Source organism: Pteropus medius, unplaced genomic scaffold (genome assembly GCF_902729225.1).
Source record: "Pteropus medius unplaced genomic scaffold, Ma_sr-lr_union100, whole genome shotgun sequence".
In the NCBI taxonomy this organism is placed as follows: Eukaryota; Metazoa; Chordata; class Mammalia; order Chiroptera; family Pteropodidae; genus Pteropus; species Pteropus medius.
The window spans coordinates 13,960,700-13,980,476 of NW_024340699.1; the positions used below are offsets into that span (position 1 = coordinate 13,960,700).

Here is a 19,777-nt window from a genome sequence, read left to right on the forward strand (position 1 = left end):
AGGGGGGTTGTGTAATGTACCTTTTCCAATCCCGGGCTGTATATGGAGATTTGGGATTCTTTAAACCGGCGCTACCTGGATTTTATTAAAACGCGGGGAGTTCGGCGCGAGGAAAGCTGGCTTTTCCGGGGGCTGCGGGAACCCGGCCGCGGGAGGGCGGAGGAGTTGGCGCGCCGAGCGCTCGGCCCCGGGAGCGGTTTTCTACCAAAAAAAGGAAAGGCGGGCAAAAAGTGTGAGGAGGCTGCGGGTGGCGAAGGGGAGCAGCGGCCGCGGGATGGCGGGCAGCACGGGCGCCTAGTCGCGCTGGGAGCCGGGACCGCCACCGGAGTCGCCGTCGCCAGAGCCCGGAGCCGGGAGCCCCGCCGCGACAGGTACGCTGCCGGGTCGTCCGCCCGTCCCTGGCCGGGCGAGATGGTCTCCAAACTTCTCCAGCTGGCCCCCCGACCCCACCTCCCCCTCAGGGTGCGCCGGGGGATCCCCGCATCTCTGTGGCCCTTAAGAATGGAATCGGGGACCAGGGTCGGCGAGGTGGGGGCGCCCTGGGAGGGGTGGGGGCGAGCCGCTGCGCCCCGGGCGCCCACCTGAGTCCCCAGCCTCGCTCCAGCTTGCCCAGCCGGGCCGCGGGGCGTCGCTTCCCTTCTCGGTTCCCGGCAGGCGGCGGGGGAGCCTGGGACGCCGAGACGCTTTCGATTATAGGCTGTTTTTAATTAAAAGCCGGAATTCAGCCATTTTAACTGCATTTAACAGAGGGAGAAAAGTAGGGAGAACGCAGCGGAGCCCGCAGATGGCTGAGCCAGCTTCTCTACCAGAGCGAGGGTATTCCGGGGGGCTTCACCCCGACTTCCCCAAAGTGGGGCGCGGGGGCATGCCCTGAAGTGCTGGCTTTTAAAAAGAAAGCTACACAAAGGACACTTAAAAAAATCACGGGAAGCTCATCGCCTCCTTAAGACATGTATCCTCCGATGTGGCGGTCTTAGATTTTTCCAAAGTAAACGCGGATCTGGTAACCAGAGCCTGATGGGAGAGAGCGAGGGAGGGAGGAAGGGAGGGGGTGGTTGTAACCAAAACCGGGTTAAAATAAGCACGTTTAGCAAAGTTGTGGAGGGAGGCTGGAGGAGGCCGAGGGGTTGGCGGCTTAGGGGGGTCTGCAGCTCGCGGCGCGGGGCGCAGGGCGGGCACCCGGGAGCCGGTGGCTTTGCCGTGATCCGCGGCTCTAGGGAGCATCCCGGGCTCCGGAATCAGGAATCCGAGCTGCTGCGGGCAGACGGCGAGGGCAGGGTGGGCTCCAAGACCCCCCTCCCGCCCCCACGGGAATCGGCCAACGACAAATCTTTTAAACAAACAGCTTTAAACTGGAACTACAGGGGGATTTACTCAACGCTGGGGGAGGCGCCCCTCGGTGGGCCCGCGGTGCGAAGGTTTTCTTTGCGGGGTTTTTTTGGGGGTTGGGGAAGCTAGATTAGGAGTCAGACCCTTGAGTCCCTTCCTTTTCCTCAGACGCCCCCCAAATACCCCGCGCCAGGCCACGTCCTCGGGCTGCAGGATTCCCAGGCCAGGGCGTTGGAAAATGAAACCAAAGCTTGTTTGGAAGGATTTTTTTTCAGTCCTCGGGCGAGAATGCCACGTCTCGGGTCCTCGGACTCAGACTCGGCGACTCACGGTGGCCTGAGGGGGGCTGCGAGTTTCTTTAAAAATATCAAACACGCTTTACACCCTCTCTCCCGAAAGAACCACGAGTTCGGCGGCTGGGGACGAGCGCAGGGAATCCAAACTGAAAACGGAGGCGAGGGCCCCCAAAGGTTAAATATTAAACTTTTCGGATCAGATAGTGACACAGTGTTTAGAGACACATTTCGAACTGCTCTTGGAAAGGTTTCACGGTTTGAAACCCCGGAGCATGTGACGCCCAGGAATCAAACACTTCAAAGGTTTGTATATGTGCCGGCTGGGCGCGGCCCAGGGCCTTCCCTAGTTTCAGGAGGACCCGTGCGCCGCCGGCCACTTTCCGAGCCGGGGACCCGGGAGCCTGAAGCCGGCGCAGGAAGGACCATGGATTTTTACTTTTTACGGAAAAGGGGCTACTCCTGATTTAATTTCTGGCCCCTGACCCCGAACGACAAGACGACTTTCTGAAACTTGTTTTTTTTTTTTTCCTTCTTTTTTTTTTGTTTTCCTCCCTTGTTTCTTTCGCGGCCCGTCTCTCCCCGCCAAGACGCCGTGAGCGCCGCCTCGCGCAGCTCTGCCCGGCCGCCTGGAGGGGCCCCACCGCCGGCCGCCTGTGTGCTCCGGGCCGCGGGCCCGCCGCCGAGCGCAAGACTCGCTGGCCGCCGCCGCCATGCGCGCAGCGGAGCCCCCGCCGCCCGAGGACTCTGGGACTACGGCGAGGCCGAACTTTTAGGTCCCGCTGAGCGAGGCCAGCGGGCCGGGGGGGCTGGCCGCGGCACTCCCGCGGAGGATGGATGGCAGAGACTTCGGGCCCCCGCGGTCCGTGCACGGCCCCCCGCCGCCGCTGCTGTCCGGCTTGGCGATGGACAGCCACCGCGTGGGCACAGCCACGGCCGGACGCCTGCCTGCCTCGGGCTTGCCGGGCCCGCTGCCGCCCGGGAAGTACATGGCTGGTCTCAATCTCCACCCGCACCCGGGTAAGTGCTCTGCGCCGTGCCCCCGCCCACGCTTGTCCCCCCGGGATCCTAGGGAGGGAAGCCCCGGAAATACTTATGGGTCTGTTCCCGGGTGTTCGCGACGGAGTCGCCGCGCCTCCGTTTCTCGGCCGGCGAGCGGGAGTGCGGGCAGTCTCCGCTCCCGGGGCGGGAGGACCCCTGGGTCCTAGGCAGAGGCCAGTCCGCAGGCGCCGGCGGAGAGCGGCGCGCGGCTGCGCTGCGTCCCCCAGTGCTCCGGCTTCTCACAAGGCGCACTCGTCTGCCGGAATCGGAGCCACCAGGGGCGATTGCAAACCCCGAGCTCCTGCGGCTGAGGCTGGGATGGAGTTTCCAAAATCTGGGCGAGAAAAGGAACCAGCCCCACACCCTTTGAGATCTCTCTTCTCCGAGTTGGAATCTGTTTCTTGGCAAACGCCCTTGCCGGCGGCGGTGGGCCGCAGTTCCGTTCCCAGCAGTGCGGGGTCTGCGGCCAGCCCCGAGCGCCCGGGAGTGCGCGGAGGACGGCGACCCCAGCCCTGGGACCTTGGCCTCCGGCTGGCGGGCGCCGGCCCTCGGAAGACCTCTCGTACCTGGGAGGAGAACGGCGACCTCAGGACCCTCACCCCGGTAGACCCCGGCCCTGGGGCCCCCTTGTACTCCGGCGGGAAGGCGGGCGCGCGGCGCGGCGGAGACGCCGAAACTGGGCCGCCGCCATCCCGGAGCTGGGGGAACGAAACGGCGCGGGAGCGGATTGGGTCGGGCCGAGGGAGAACCTTGGGTCTGACATCCAGCCGCGAGAGGCGGCGGCCGACAAGGCCCGACAGTCTTCGCCATTTCAGGAGAGGGGCTGCCCAGGCTCGGGGAGGGAGACGCTGCAGTCGGGCGCGGTGGGCAGGGAGTCGCGCGGCCCCCCAGCCCTGCCGCCGGCCGCCGCACGAGACCCGGTCACCCCCCTCTCCGGCTGCCTCTAGTTTCTGCGCCTGGTGTCTCACGCTTTGACTTTCGGAAAAGCCATCTCCAAAGTGTGGTCTAGGGCTCTTGCGTCTTCTTCGGGAGCCCCCGACGCTCTCCTCGGCTTTGGGGTCTGGGAGGGGACACGTTCGGCCGCTGCGTCGTCTCGGCCCTGCCCCACTGACCCGGCCCGCTCTGCCGCGTTCGCCGTTTTTTCTATCTCTCCAGTATTTGTCCTGGAACTTTTCAGGAACCAGAGTCCCGGGATTCGGCGGGACAAAGGGCCTTTGTGAGGCGCCCGACGGGGGAGGGGCGGCGCGGGGGCCCGGGGCGCGGAGATCCCCGCTGGCGGGAGTGCGAGGACCAGGTCGTGGCCCCAGGGCGGTGTCCGCCGAGAGCTGGGGCTCGCGACGAGGGCGAGGGAAGGGCGCCAGAGACCTTATTGGAAGGGTTGGGGGTGGCCCTGGGGTACAAAGGGTCGCTTGGGCCGTCGCCTTTTGTGCGCCCCCAGAGGCCGCGGTAATTTTTGTGTTTGCATATCTTTTGAGCTCATCGGGTCTTTAACAGGGTCCAGCCCCGCGGTAGTGGCAAAGGGTCTGCCGCTGGGAATCGGACCCCGGGTCTTTCTGACTAGCAGGGTCTTCGCCAGCCTTCCGAGTCAGGGAGAGGGCGCCACGGACTCCGTCTCGGGTCTGGGTCGGGCGGGCAGAAGCCAGGTGCCCTAATCCGAAGCAGTGAAAACAGCCAGTACTCCTGGGGCGCTTGTGCGTGCGCGCACCGTGCCAGGGCCGCGCTGGTCCTCAGCGCAGCCATCGGACACCCCCCCCCCGCCCCGCCCCAACGCCCCTTAGGTAGATGGGGAGGTTGAGGCAGGAGAGGGAAAGCGACTTGATGGGAGGCAGGCCGGACGAGGAATTCCAGCGAAAGGTGGCCGCAGAGGCCTGTCTCGGCGCCTCCTGCGTTAGGAGCTGCCTTCTGCGTGCTCAGCGGCTGAGGTCATGGAGGAAATCAGGCGGGCTCGGAAAACACTGCCCGGGAAGGCAGCCCGAGCCGCCCGTCGGCCCTGTGCTCCACCGGGAGGGAAGGGTCCGGGGGTGGGGGGGCGGGGCCGGCGCTGCCCCCACCTTCAGTGGCCTCAGAGAGACCTCGGACCCGGGCCCACGCCTAGAGTAGAGCCCTGTGCTAATCCCATTAGCCGGGAGGTGGGGAGTTGCTCCCCATTCACTACTTGGGTGGGGCCGGATTACAAATTCCTCAACCGAGCGCCTCCCCCCTTTTTCATGGGGTGCAGGTGCTAAATTTTCTCTTTCAATGCCCTCGCCTTCTTGGCTGTTAACTCCTTAGGTCTGGCCAGCGTTATCAACTCCATCTTTGTTTATTTTTGTAGTGGGAAGCCCGGAGAGGCTGAGCCATTTGCCCGGGGTCACACAGCAAGGGAATGAGAGGCCATCTGGGGTACCAGCGTGGGTGCGCAGTCCTGGTGGACCCTGGGAGCTCTCCTAGGCAGACTGAGCTGCGGTGGGAGCGCTCAGGACAGGAGGGGACCCTGACGGGGGTGGGGTGCTGGGACCCCACCCAGGCTGGTATTGACAGGAGGGTTTCTGTGAGTGAGGGCCCCCAGGAGGAGCCGTCTAATGTATCATGGGTCTGGGCCGAGCAATGTGGTTCTTTTCTCTGAAAAAGAGGAGGTGAAATCAAGAGTAAATGGGGTTTGGGATTAAGAGTGGTGGTTACCTTTTTTGCAGCCTTGAGTATTGATGTATATGTGATTCTTAAATTTTCAGAGTCTTCAGTGAAATGGACAAGTAAGTGACAAGCACCTGGAAGGCCGCTGGCCTCTGCTCTGGGGTTGGGAGGCAGGGACTCAGTCTTCCTCAGTTGCAATTAAAGAGCTATTAGTAGGATTCTGTACTTGAATGTTGATTCTCTGGGCCCCCACACCCTGAGCAGGCCCCTGGAGGATCTGTGAACGGCGGCTGGGAGCCAAGGATGGGGATGGGAGGCCTTGCACTTTGGACTGGCTGCTGGACAATAGGGGGCCACAGCCTTCTCCAGTGTCCATCAGCTCTATCTGTGGAATCCAGCCCGGCAGCCTACTGGGATTGATTTAAAAAGATTAATCAGTGGGCTGGCTGGTGGAGTGCTGTGATCCCAAAGATAAGGGAGATTTGCTGGGTGCTTCCTCCTCTGGTCAGAGGCACAGGGAGGCCTGGGCGAGGTTCTGGAATCTGGAAGAGCCTCTGGCCCCCTGGCCCTCAACCGCAGCACTTTCTCTGCTGGCTTGGTCATTTACTCAGCCAATGATTTCCAAGTGGCTCCTGCATGCCAGGCACTGCTTTGGCCCTGGGAATCCAGCAGTGACCAAACAGATAAAAATTTTTGTCATCATCAGAGCCTCCCTAGTGTGGGGGCCAGGCAGTAAACACACACATCAGGAAAGCAAATCATTTTAAATAGTGGTACAAGCTGGGATGGACAGAAGGCGCAGGGCTGTTTTGGCCTGAGTGGTGAGGGGCCCTGAGTGAGAATGGTTGTGCTGGGGAGGGGGAAACGATGGGGAAAGTGGAAAGAGGGCGGGACCTGTAATGAGGTCCTGGAATTTCAAACTGAAGACTGAGAAGCTCTTTAAATGGAGGGAGTGACTCAAATTGAGGGACATTTTACAGAACCGGTCTGGATTCTTTAAAAAATATCAGTGACATGAAAGACAAAGGAAGGCCAGGAACCGTTCTTGATTAAAAGAGACTAAAAAAATGTGACAGCTAAAGGCAATGTATGGCCCCTGATTGGATCTTGGATCAGGAAAGAAATTGCCCTAAAGGACATCATCTGGGCAATTGGCAAAATTGGAATATGGACTGTAGATTAGCTGATAGTATCAAATCAATATTACGTTTCATGAAGTTGATTACTGTGGTTATATAAGAGAATGTCTTTGCTTTTAGGAATGAGAACACTGAAATGTTTAGGGCAGGGGACGTGATTTCTACAACATAGGAATGGCTCAGGAAGAGAAAAAAACAACATCTGTAATTTATGCACTATCTGGGAGACGATGACACATCAAATGACAGCTCATCACATACTGGGTGAGAAAGCATTCACAGTTGCCGGGCCTGGGGAAGGTCATAGGGCAGTTCGTTGTACCATTTCAAACTTTCCTGTGAAATTATTTTCATAATGAGCATTTAACAAAATGAGTGTGGATTGCTGGCCGGAAACTGTTTGGTAAATGGGGAGAGAAGCAGGTGACCAGTCAGTGGCCAGGAGGCTTTGGGAGGTGATGGTGACCAGGGAGGGAAGCTGTAGGTGGCCAGGCTTTGGTGCCTTGTGGAGTTTGGGCTGCTAAGAGATGTTGAGGGGCAGATAATGGTGATGACACCTTTGTTTCTGGAAAGTGCTACTTGTGGAGGAATGGGGAACACCAGATTTGTGGGGAGGGTGGTGATTGGGGGTTCTTGATGTGGATGTGGCCAGCTTGGGATGCCCTTGGCTTCCGGCAGGGACTGGTCTGTGGTCTGATCTGACTTCATTCCCACCTGGTCATGTGTGGCCCTGTCTACCAGTGGCACCTCTGTCCTGTACTTCCCAGCCCAGCTTTTAAGGGGAACGAGGGGAGCTGTTGTCAGAACAGGGCTTGGGCTTCCCCAGGGGCTGCTGGGAGTCCTGGCCAGCAGTCAGTCTGGGCCCCCAGGACTGGGGTCCTTCCCACACCAGCGGCCCACAGAGGCCTGGCAGCTGGCTTTGGAGGAAGTCAGGGCCATTAAATGGGAGCCACCAAAGCTGCTCGCCCCCTTTCCAGGCCACGAATGCACTCACTGCCTGAATCTGAGGTTCCTTCACGAGCCGACGAAGCGGCGGACCCTCAGCCTGGAACAAAAAAACCTTCACACACACTCACATTCCACGTTGTGGGCTTTCACCAGTTGGCTGAGGTCACCATCCTGCCTTCAGGCTCCAGATAAAGAACTCTTGCTTCAGCTGAGGCAGAACGGCCTGGTGGCCGAGGTCAAAATGCTGGGGTTTAGATCTTGCTTTTCCACCTACGTACGCTGGCTGTGTGATAATTCTCTAAGCCTTGATTTTCTCATCTATGAAATGGGTCGGTCCACTGGTGGTAGTGAATTCATGTGGTTGTTTTGAAATTTGAATGAACAAATGCAAGCCAGGTGACTAGCAGTTAACAGCCCTCTCTGCCAAAGTTACAGCAAACGTGATTGCTGTCATTACGATGACCATTAACCCCTGATCTTGCCTTGGTCCAGACCTTGCCCAGGGCCTTAGAATTGGGTGGTTCATGGGCTCCTTCAACTCCAGGGTTCACCCTGAACTCGTCATTTTTATTTTCTAGTTCTCCTTTTTTCGGTCTTATGTGTACTGCATGATGCTCCAGTCTTGAGTGTTTGGGTCACAGAATTTTTACAGAGTGAACCCACCATGTAACCATCAGCCAGCTCGAGATCAAGGCGCTTTCAGCATCCGGAGGGCCCCTGGCCCGCTCCCCCGCCACTGTCCATCCACCGTCCTTCTCTTTTCTGTTACCCTAGCGTAATTTTGCCCATTTGCCAGCTTCCTGCAGAGGAACCCTACGGCGTGCCCTCTTTCATTTCTGGCCGCTTTCACTCAACATGATTGAGAGATTCACCCGTATTGTGGTGTGTAGCAGTGATTGATTTTTTTGTTTCTCTTTCGTGTTCCACCAAATGTGTTTCCAGCATTTGCTATGAGCAAGGCCTTTCGGTGCACGTGCGATCACGTTTCTCTGGGTATATGTACGGTATCTGAGTGTGGAATTACTCCATCACAGGTAACACGCAGTTTCAGCTTCTGTGTCCCTGACAGCCGTGTTCCAGTGGCTCCCTGTCTTCACCAACGCACGATGTCGTCAGTTTCTTTAGATTCTGCTCATTCTGATGAGTATTTAGTAGCATCTAATTACGGATGCATTTTGAACGGTTTTCCTTGTTGATTTTTTTTAAGTTTTGTTGAGGAATACGCTTTACGTGCCATAAAATTCATTCATCGAAAGTGTACAGTTCAGCTTTATGCTTGATGTAAACTTTTGAGTATGTCACACATTTGAGAAGTCAAGTAGTATAGAAGGGTTGTAAAGAAAACCAGCAGTTTCTTGCCTTATGTCTCCCCATTCCCGATTCTTACTGTTAACTCTTTCGGTTCTTTTTTTTTTTTTTTGCCTTTTCATCCATATTTCTAAATAATTTGCTTCAACTGCTAGTGATTTTAGTTTTTGAGATTTTCTATTGATTCTTATGGAAGGTGAGGATTTTGCATAGACTGCCTGAGTCTGATTCCTAACTCTTTTGTTTATTAGTGGGAGACCATGGGCATGTTTCTTTACCTCTGGTACCTTGGTTTCCTCACCTGTAAAATGGGGGACAATAGCTACCTACTTCAGGTGTGGATTGAATAGTTAACATGCTAAGCGTTTAGTATCGAATATAGTAAGCCCTTAGTAAATGTTTGTTATGATTTCATCAACCCCAATGTTTACTTCCCCTATCCTCCCGATACATGAGAAATAGAGTTTTGTTTGAATTAGTTTTATTATGGTTTTGGCTTTGTGAATATTGTTTATATTTAAGCCACGTGGTATGATAAAATTATTTCTTTATTTCCCGGAGTTATTCATTGCCTCTTTGTTTTCATTTGCTGGGATTTTTTTAGAATCTCTATCTTCCAATCTCTTTCGGGACATTTTTCATTTGGTTAAATCAAATCCATTTGATGAACTGCCTCTTTCTTTTCTCGAGAGATTTTCTTCCTGGAATTTTACATGTCCAGCTCTAGTCTGGTTTGCCTGGTGCTTGGACCTGTTGTCGGGCCATCATCCTTCAAACTCCTTTGCCTCCTCTGTCGTATCAGATCTCGTTTCCCTATTACCATACCTTCCTTTTTCCTGTTTTACATTTTTGTTTTGGTGGAGCACATCCTGCAGTAGCTTTCTGTCGAAGTATTTTGGTAGGCAAATTTTTCGAGGCCTACTTAGCATGCCTGAAATGTGCTAGCCACGTGACCTTGGGCATGTTACCTAACAACCCTCTGTGCTTCAGTTTTCCCCTCTGTAAAATGAGTAATCGGGTTTACCTTTTATGGTCTGTATGAGGACTAAATGAGTTCATGTATATAAATTCCTGGAACATTGCTGAGCACAAAGTAAGCCTCATTGATATTATTACTGTTGCTATACTTTTATCATTGGCTTTCTGGGCCCTTTTGCATTTGCTCTTTGGGTGCTCCGTAGGCCAGATCAATCTGGAAATAAAGCCTTCAGTCTAAATATTTTTTGTATTACTCTTAATTTTATTAGTATATTATAATTTTCTTCCCACTATTTTTGCTGTTCTCTGTCGTACTTCTATTAGATGCGGCTCTCCCAAACTGATCACATATTTTCTTAAACTTCCTTTGCTATTTTCTATCTCTTTTTGTTTTTTTCTGCTTTCTAAGAGATGTTCTCTCAACTGTGTCATCTCATTCCTCTGGTTAATCTTTTTCTAGGCTGTCATTTCTAGGGGCTGTTATAAAATAACCTTTTTTATAAAGCTCTTACAAAATAATCTTTTCTAATAGCGTCCTGTTCTTGTTTCACGGATACGTTATTTATCATCACTTGGAGGGTATTGTATTTTTTTCTGGTGTTTTCTTCTCTCATGCGTTGTCTTTGTTCCTCTGGGTCTTCCCCCCACCCCGCCCCCCATTTGTCTTTCACAGTCGGAGACTCCCTGAGTGTCTGGTGATTGAGTCTCCGGTGTCTGTTCATGTTTAAGAAGAGGCACTAACAGGCCGATGGGACTCAGATCCAGGGCGTGGCTTGTTGGCCCCACGGAACCCCTGAATGTGTCTTTAAGGAATCCTCCGCAGGATTCCCGTTGCCTGGCTGCTCCTCTCCCAAGAGCTTGAGTGCACCTTTTAAAGGTGAAGGTTTGCACTCATATCTCTTTCCTTTTGGTCCCATTGCAGCCCTGAGAATCCAGTCTGGGACACGCAAATGGGTCTTTCTGTTGTCTCCCTGCACCGTCGGGGTGGCGCTCAATTCTCTGCTCCTCTGCTCGCTCTGGCTCTGGCTGTTAGAGGTGCGGGTCCAGGTCCTTCCCTCTCGGGAAGGCTCGCTTCTCGATGCCCCGCCCCCCCCCACCCCGCCGCCTCGTGCATCGCGCGCCCCTCGGCTTTCCCGCTTCCCAAATGTCGGGCAGCGTGTCTCCTTTTCGTTCTCGTTCTGTTTTCTTTCCCTTTTCAACCCCATCGCTGTCGTTTTCGTGAGGTCCTGGCTTTAGGGACGGGGTTTGTCCCGGTAAAACTCTGGGTCCCCTCTTCTGGGATCATCCCACTCACCCGCTGGCCCACGGGCCTGGGGGACCGGCCTCTGCCTCCGCCTTCCCCACGCAGATGCTTGGCCTAGAAGCCAGAGTTCCTAGAAGACCTGCCCTCCGTCCCAGCCTCTTCTTCCTCTAGGCCCAGATCTCTGTTAGGGGGGAAAGAAAATCAATGGGGAAATCCTCAGTAATTGCTTTAGAATTGAGACCGTCTGGAGCCCTGGGGTGAGACTGGGGTGGATGCATTTGCATATCTTTGTCCGGCTGTGGCCTTGACCGCCCTGGGCAGCCTTGGGATTCCCTTTATTTAAATTTGAGCACCTACTTGGAGGACTGGGCGTCTAGTTGGGGCAAGTCAAAGTCCCAGCCCACAGCAGGCCCACATTCCAGGATGGGGAGGGACTGGGGTTAAACCCAGATTGCTCTTCTTGGGCGGTGACCTCTGTCGGAGAGGAGCTGGGGGCTATGGGATGCTAAAACCGATGCCTGCGGGGATCTGACTCCCTTGGGGGTGGGGAAGGTTAGGGCGGGCTCCCAGCTGAGGGGAGGGAGCTCTAAGGGTGCTAGAGGAACAAAGCCCTGTAGCTTGGGGCAGGGTGGGGTGGGCAGGCGCCTTCCGCCTCCCTCAGGCCAGCCCCCAGGTCCCGTTGGACCCTTTTCCCCCTTTGACAGGGTGGGGCGGGAGCCGGTTGATCTGGCCCGGTGGTTCCTGCGGCTGCTGCAGCTCCTGGGCGTCTGCTTGGCTTAGCGGAACCTCTGCAGTTCGGGCTGCCCTGCCACCTCTGCCACACCGATGGGAGCTTGGGGACGGTGGCAGCGGCCACAGATCCCGTGGCCTAGCCACAGCATCACGATTGTACAGGGTAAGCCACCTCCATTAGTCCGCCACCGCAGCCACGCCTGTCTGTCGCGGGACAGCCCTCTTCTTTGAGAGGGGGCTGCGGAGAGCGGACGGGACAGGCGTGGCTCAGTCACAGCTGCTTTCTTTCTGCCACTTTCATTTACTCTAGAGGAAAGTAAGGCACAGAGAGGTGGTGTTACCGCCCTGAGGTCACACAGTGGGGCAGTGCAGGATCTAGGAGCATGGCTTGAACTATCTGCAGGAAAGCCAGGGGCCGGGCAGAGGTGGGGTGTTGACAGGAATTTTTCTCTTTCCTTTTTTCCTTTCTTAGCTCATTTTAATTTATTTACGAGTTTTGGTTTTTGCCAATTTCGGCAACGTGAGATTGCCGTGAAAATTAGTCTAAATGTAACCTAAATGTAGCCTTTGCCGTCCTTGTGTTTAGATTGCCCTCCTGCATCTATTGATCTCTTTTTTAAGGATTTTTTTTTTTTGGAGGAGGGGGTTAAGATGCAGAGAAATAAGCACAAATCATAAACACACAGCTGAAGCATTTGCACTAGCTGAACTCACGAGTGTCACAACCATCCACCAGGTTAAAAAAGAAACCCGGACATCCAGCTCCCTCACGCCCCCTCCATGTCCCGAGGTGACCCCTCACCTGACTTCCCACTGGTGGAAGCGTGTGGTGCGCGCCCCCTCACGCGCGCTCCTGAGATCTGTCGCGTTGTGTTCTGTGTGGTTGGAGTCCTTGCTGAGTGTTCTGTTTGTCGTATGGCAACGTCAGCGTCGCTGTTTGTTTGTCCAGCTGTTGATGGACATTTGGGTTGTTTTCTAATTTTGGCCATTATTGGTGGGAAGAGTCTTGAATTCCAGCTTACACTGTGTATTTCTACACAGAGCTGCTAGGGCTGGGTCAGAGAGGTTGGTAGTTTCAGCCGAAAGTCCCGTTCCCCCCCACCCACCCCTAACCAAACTCTTCTGAGAGGTCGTACTAATTTATACTTCCCCTGGCTGTGTATTGCTATTGGTCATTTTTCCTTTTAACATTTACGTTACGTTAATTTACATTTCCTGCGTGGTTTAAGAGGCTGAGTACCTTGTTATGAGTTTGCTGGCCATGTGGACGTATTTTTCGTGATCCTCCTTCCTGTTCTGTCTTTCGCCCATTTTTACATTGTCTGTCTTTTTCTTACTGATTTGCAGGAGCTCTTTATGTATTCCGGACACGTAAGCCTTCATTGGTGACACTGCACAGGGCTTTCCACTGTGGTGGTTCGCCATCCGATGGTGTCCTGTGATGATGGCTGGAAGCCCCTAGTTTTGAAGCAGTCCGTGTCAGTCTTCTGTGTGGTCCTCGCTTTTTCTCTGGTCTTCCAGAGACCTGTGCCTGCCCTCAGGTCACGGAGGGATCTTTCCAGTGTTTCCTTCTAGAAGCTTTCTTGTTTTGCCTTTCATGTGTAGATCTGCAATCCACCTGGAGGTGATTCTCTTGAGTGGCGTGAAGTTAGTTAGGGGATCAGCATTCACGGCTTTTCTCCTTTGGCTGTCCAGGCTGACCCGCGGCATTTATTGCAAAACCATCCTTTCTCCACCTTGTGCGCCTGCGTCAGCTGCTTCTAAACCGCCTGTCCCCTTGGTCTGTTCATTGACCAGCTGCCCATGCCGACCAGCTTCGTTATCCTTGGTGCAGACGTTTGGTATTTGATGACGTAAGCCCTGCCGGCTTGTTCTTCATTTTCAGGTTGCCTTGGCTATCCGTGATCCTTTGTGTTTCTATAGAACTTATTTTTTTACCTGGTAAAATATGTGTCACGTAAATTTACCATTTTAACCGTGTTTCGGTATGCAGCCCAGTGGCACTATGCACAGTCACCACCATCCATTGCAGGATGGATGGCTCATCTACCGGATGGAAACCGTGTACCCATGAGTTAATTCCCCATCTCCCTCCCTAGCCCCTGGCACACCCCACCTTTTTTTTTTTTGATATCAATTAACTTTTATATCTTTTTAGGTTATCTTATTGGGCACATGTGACCCTTATTTATTGGCAGTTCTTATCATTAAGCAATAATCCTCTTTACATATGCTTTTTCTGATACTGCCCCCCCGCCCCCGCCCCTACTTCTGTCTGTGTGAACGTGACTTCTCTAGGTCCTCGTATAGGTGGAATCACACAGTATCTGTCCCTCTGGGATTCGATTGGGATCGCATTGAATCTACAGATGATTTTGTTTGCCCTGAGCATCCTACTGAGTACATCTTTGCCCACGAATCTGGTGATTTCTTTGGGAGGGACCCCCAGAAGTGGGTCTGTGCCTTCTTGGGCCTTGATAAGTTGTTTTCCAAACGCTGCCCTCCCCGCCTTGCCTCCCGCCCCACCCTCCCCACAACCAAAGCAAACATGCTGATTTGAGAGATGAAAATGAGGTCATCCTGTTTCCATAGTTCCTTGTAATGCTTACAGTTAACTTTTAACTTTTTACTGAATTTGGTCATTTACTATAGTTCTTTGTGGCTTGGTTGGGAGTCTGACTGAGTGATAAAATTCTTTATACCGCTCGGGTTGTATGTAACCCATTCTCTGGCTTGCATAGTACAAAAATCTCCAAGTGGAATCTCACTGGGATCATCAGGAGTCCCAAGGTCATTTTATCCAGAGGGTCCTCCTGCTCTTTTCAGCTGCTGTCATAGAAATGCCTGAGTCACATGCTCTGGGCTGGACGGAGCACTTTTCTAGGTGATAACCCTGATTTGATCTTGCTGATCAGAAGCTCTGACAGCCTTGCTGACATCTTAACAGATGCAATCCCTTTGTGAGGCCAAAAGCTTTTAAGATAGAAAAATATATTTGCTCCGTGTTTGGTTAGGAAGGGGTCTTTGGGAATGAAAATATGAAGATAAGATTTAGTGTCCGGGTGGTGCGGTTGAGTGAAAAAGTGTAGATTTTGGAGCCAGAGTCTCAGTTTCCTTTATCTGTAAAGGGGATAAGAATCTGCCCTCCCAGAGCTGAGCTGAGCAGGGGGGACAGAATGAAGGCTCGAAAACTTTCTTCAAATAATTTTTTTATTTTTCAATTACAGTGGATGGACAGCATGTTAGTTTCAGGCGTACAGCGTAGCAATTGGACATTTATGTAACTTACGAAGCGATCACCCCAACAGGTCTGGTACCCACCTCACACGTACAGTTGCTACAGTATTGACTTCAGTATTGACTTTATTCCCCGCGGAAGCCTTTATCAAGCCCCATGCTGGCTGTGAAGTCGGCCTGGGAAGGACGCGCCCTTCCTCCTTCCTCAGCCCTAGATGATCCTGACCTTGCCCATCCCCCGCCCATAAGTATTAATTGAGCACCTACTACGCGCATTGTGTGGTGCTCCCTAGATGGAGGAAGTCCACATTGTAATGCAGGGGTCTGCACATTAGGGCCAAATCTGGCCCACCTCCCATTTTTGTAAATAAAGTTTTATTGGCACAAAGCCCGGGCGGTTTAAGTGTTGTCTGTGGCTGCTTCCTCTGCAGCAGGCAGAAGGGCCTGCAACGCCTGCAGTATTATCTGGCCCTTTCAAGACAAAGGTGGAGGACTCTAGTTCCAGTGGGTGGAGAGGAACAATAAACAAGGAAGTACAATAAAGAAAGAACTCACATGTGTGTGTGTGATAAACGGGGATAAGCTCTACAGAGAGAAATAATCAATGGGGAAGGGAGTGGGGGTGGGGTGGTTAGGGAAGGCCACGTTCAAGTGTCACTTGAGCTGAAAGAGCCGGGAGCGAGGTGCTCGAGGATAATTCGCTGTATGGAGGGAGGAACGGAGTTCAGGCTGAGCCTCCGAGGCAGGCGCTTCGAGGTGGGGCTGAGCTGCTCCGGGTTCCAGCCCAGCCCTTTCTCGAGATGCACTCCTGAGACCTTTACTGTTTACCAAACCTTTGTACCCACCGTGATCTCATCAGCTCCCCGTCCCTGCTCCCACCAGTGAGGACTTCAGCTGCCCGGTAAGGTCCCTGGCGACTCCATCCGTGAACACAGGCGAGATTCCACTGGTCAGCCGAGGCGGCCTCTCACCGTTCCTCTCTGTGGGGACCTGCCAGCAGGTCGTTCCGCAGCCCTTAGCACGCCGAAGCCCTGCATAAGGGTTGAGAGAGAATGGAGGGTGGATGGAAGAAAGGATGGAAGGAGGGAGGTTCTTTGTCTGGATTTGAGTTCTACTTTTTGGTGACGTTGCCCGTCTGAGTCTGCTGACCTCTGAAACCCTTCCTGTGTTCTGGGTGTTGGCGAGGGGGGTGGCGATGGCTGAGACGGGCTGCCTGCACCCCTAAACCCATGGTTCCTGTTGGCTTCCAGAGGAGCTTGTCTATGGCCGGCAGCATGTGGGGTGGGAGGGGCTGGGGTGTTGGTGGGACCCAGGCAGAGGAGGAGGCCTCTTAGCCCAGTGCAGGGGACAGAGAGTGGGGCGAGGGCTTCTGCACCCAGCTCCCTGCTGCTTCCGCTCCCAGAGGGACCCCGGACCCCTCCTCCAGGCAGTGGGCAGGGGTGGGCACGGTGCCCTCTGTCTGGCCTGGCTTGGGCGCTTCCTTTCCTGCCCTGAGGGCACCCTCTCCCTCTCCTTGGGTTCCGAGGACCCGAGAGGCCATTTTCTAAGCACCTCTGAGCGCCAGGACCTGTGCTCCCAGCAAGGGGGTGGCCTTTCCTCGCCCCAAGGACCGGAGACCATGGCGGGACTGGTGCTGAGGGCCCGATGGAGCTGTCCCCGAGCCAGGGCTCGGCGTGGCAGTCTGTGCAGTGCCAGCTTAGTAACCGGGTTGCCCAGGCTCAGTAGCCCCGGCAGCCTTTCTGAGCTTCCGATTCTTGGTCTGTAAGATGGGGTAACCGGACTCCCTCCCTCCCAGGGCTGTGGGAGGACGAGCTGGGGTGGTGACCGCTGCACCCGTGGACCTGCTTTGCTGGGTCCTGGGCAGTGAGGCTGGTCTACTGGCCAGCCTAGCCTGGCAGGGGAGGCTGGATTGGAGGCAGAGAGCAGATCTTACGTGTTACATTTTTGACAAATGGAGGTGAAATTCACATAATGTGCAATTAACCATCTGAAAGTGTGCATTTCAGTGATATTTAGTGCATTCCTAATGGGCCACCAACAGCTTTCTCTAGTGTCAAAACTAAAATGTAATTTTAAGGAAGGACAGATGGAATTTGGGTAGAGGACGTGGTCCCACTCGGACCCTGACCCTGAGCGGTGGCCCGCTTCTCTGAGCCCCGGGTTTTATGACTATAAATAACGAGAATAGCAGTCATAATGACAGCCGACATTGTGGGGCACTTCGTGGAAGCATTTTAAAAATATGAAAACTCTTTTAATTTGCACATCCACCCGCAGGGGTGGATGTCACTGTATCATCCATTTCACGCAGCCTGGGGAAATTAAGGAACTTGGCCAAAGTCGCAGAGCCACCAAGCGTCCAAGCCAGGGTTTATCTCTGTCATCTAGGGACCATGGCAGGGGACTTGCCTGTCAGAGGCCCTGTCCCCGGCCCCACTCCAGTTTCTAGCAGGGAGGAACCTTCAGCCCAGACTGGCTAAATTAAGTCTGAATTAATTAAAAGGAAATAAGATGAGAGCTGGGGTTCCTCAGCCTCACCAGCCACATTTCCAGGGCTCAGTAGCCGCAAGTGGCCAGTGGCTGCTGCAGCGTCCAGCGCAGATCTAGGACACGTGATGGACAGTTCGTTCCGGGGCCGGTGGGTGTCATTCGCCTGATCCGTTTCTGGGCTGTTTGGGATGGCAGGCAGGGCAGTGGGGACGCTCTCTCAGGGTCTCCTGGTGGCCACAGTCCTGCCGCTCTGCCACTCTGTCGTGGGACTTGGGATTGTCGCTTGTCCTCTGTGCCCCACGAAGGCTGAGAGAAGACTCTATGAGTGAGGGTGCGTGAAGGCGAAGCGGTTAGCACTCACAGGGCGCCCCCCCACCCCCCGCCCCGCCGGCGCCTCTGGGCGGGGTCAGCCTTGGCTGTCATTAGGAGCAAAGATAACTGATTATGGTCACATGCCTGTGTTTTAGGTTTCTAGCCATTGGTCTTAGCTTCCAGGGCATCGAGTGAGATGCTCATGTGGGGGAGCAGGTGACACGGAGGCCTCTGGTCACCAGGGGGTGACCTGGGGTGGGGGCCAGGCCTTGAGCTCAGCCCTACGTGGGAGGAAGAGGCCCCCCACCCATGCTGTGCGGGAGGATTTTCAGCGAAGTCCAAGAAGAGGCCGGTGGGCTCTGGCTCGACTGTCACCGTGCCCGGAACCCTGAGGTCTGTCTGCATCCTTCTTGGTGAACCCAGGTGACCACTGCCAGCAGTAGGGGGGAAGGGGCACCCCTCGATGGTGAGAGGAGTGACGGGCATGCTGGTGGACGGCAGAAAGCGGTCTGGAGACGCTGGTGACATGGGGCGGGGTCAGCTGCCCGTGCTCCACGCCTGGGAGACCAGGCAGGATGGCTTAGGGTGGCACGTGGTGTTCTCGGGGCTCAGGGCTGCGCTCACCCTCCTTCCTAATCCTGCCTGCTGCCTTTGTCCTGTGAAGTTAGAAACAGTGCTTATGTGGTCAGTCCGAGAGCTGACACCTGCTATGTGCCAGGTTCTGGCACTGTGGATACAGTAGGAAGTGAGGTGACAGTCCCCGCCCACGGGGGGGATCCTGCTATTTGGGGAGACAGGTCTACACATCCAAGTTCTCCTAGGCGGAGATGCTGATTTGGGGCTGGGAGGGGTTCTCTGGGTCCAGGGGAAGGCCAGAGGTGGAATGGTGGGGGAGGGGTCTGCAGGAGGCCTGGGGCTGGCTGGCGCTGGAGGGCCCGGTGGAAAGGGGGCAGGCACCAGGGTTCTGGCTCTTGGAAGTTTGTCTAATGTGTATTTGAGATCCGTCGCTTGGCTGCTTCAGGAGGATAATTTGGTGCGGGTGTGGGGGGCAGTGGATGTGTGCAGGTAAATGCCGCCGTCCTGCTTTCTGTCTGCCCGCCTGGCAGGGAGGTGGCCTGGCAGGGAGGTGGCATGGCAGGGAGGTGGGCTTGGCATGCCCATTTCACAGAGCTGCCCGAGCTGCCGCCAGGGCGCCGTTGAGCCCTGTGGCGGGTGGGAGCCGTTGGTGGCATCCGGGTCTGGGGTGCTGCTGGGCGGGTTTCACAAGCCTGGGCAGGGGCAGGCCCGAGGCAGGAAGAGCTGGTGGCTGATGTAAGCCCTTGCGCAAACCTCTGGCTGCCGGCTTCCGGAGCCTTCCACCCGTCTGCCTGCCAAGGAGGAAGCTGGGGGCCTGGTAGGGCCCAGAGGCCCTGATGCCCAGGCTGGGGCTGCACGAGTGGACTGGCCGGCCACCATGGCCCTGGGTCCCGAGGGCTCAGCGCTGGAGTCCGGTGAGGGGGCTGCGAGGGGCTGGGCTGGAGTCCGGGGGCCCTGCCACGGGTGGTGGCATGGTGGTGCGTGGAGCCAGAAGTTACACGCTGCGTCACTGCACTGAGGACCACGGTGGAGGCCCGCTCCCTCGCAGCCTGCTTCCCCACGTGCGCCCCAAAGGGACTGGGCGGATGTTTTGGGGTCCTCTGCCTCCAAGAGCTGGTGAGCCAGCACCTGTTGTGTGCAGGCCCTGCCTGCCCGCGGGGCTGCTGGGGACCCAGAGGTCGAGTGGAGCTCTGCGAGCCACTGCTGGCCAGACGGGAGCCGCCTGGGCACCTGAGTCCCCAATGCAGTCACTTCACTCCGGGCTGTCGCAAACAGTGCCCACCTCACGGGGACTTGGGGAGGTTATTCTGGGGGCAAACAGGAAGCCCTTCACGGTGCTCGGGCGGCCAGAGCTGGCCCCTGCTGGTTGCCTGGTGACACCGGTGCCCGGTTCCGCCTTCTGAGGGCACCGCAGGCAAATGGAAATCACCAGCCTGGTGCTTTCGGTGTCTGGGCACCTCCGCCGTTATCGGCTCTTTACTGTTATTAAAGGTTTGCCTCCTCCGCTGCAGTTCTCGGGGCTGGCATTATTATCCCAT

General features: G+C 55.4%; 1 protein-coding gene and 1 long non-coding RNA gene across 8 annotated transcripts in view; one reads left to right on the forward strand and one right to left on the reverse strand.

Moving 5' to 3' along the window:
• The first annotated feature begins 6 nt into the window (after positions 1-6).
• The window catches only part of TNRC18 (trinucleotide repeat containing 18), a 72,439-nt gene continuing 52,668 nt past the window's right edge, over positions 7-19,777 (forward strand). The window contains exons 1-2 of one of the 7 annotated variants that reach the window (XM_039878679.1): positions 7-371; positions 2,213-2,642. In XM_039878679.1, coding sequence (XP_039734613.1) covers positions 2,456-2,642 — 187 coding nt within the window. In that variant the 5' untranslated portion in view covers positions 7-371; positions 2,213-2,455. Of the gene's footprint in view, positions 372-1,458; positions 2,643-5,857; positions 6,680-18,917; positions 19,154-19,777 lie in introns of those variants that run through there. The other 6 variants (XM_039878688.1, XM_039878714.1, XM_039878698.1 and 3 more) reach the window with 6 other exon arrangements.
• On the reverse strand, positions 2,208-5,764 carry LOC120615600 (uncharacterized). The gene is made up of 2 exons (XR_005656318.1): positions 5,411-5,764; positions 2,208-5,264 (listed from the first exon to the last, which is right to left on the reverse strand). It is a non-coding gene; the product is annotated as an uncharacterized LOC120615600 (long non-coding RNA).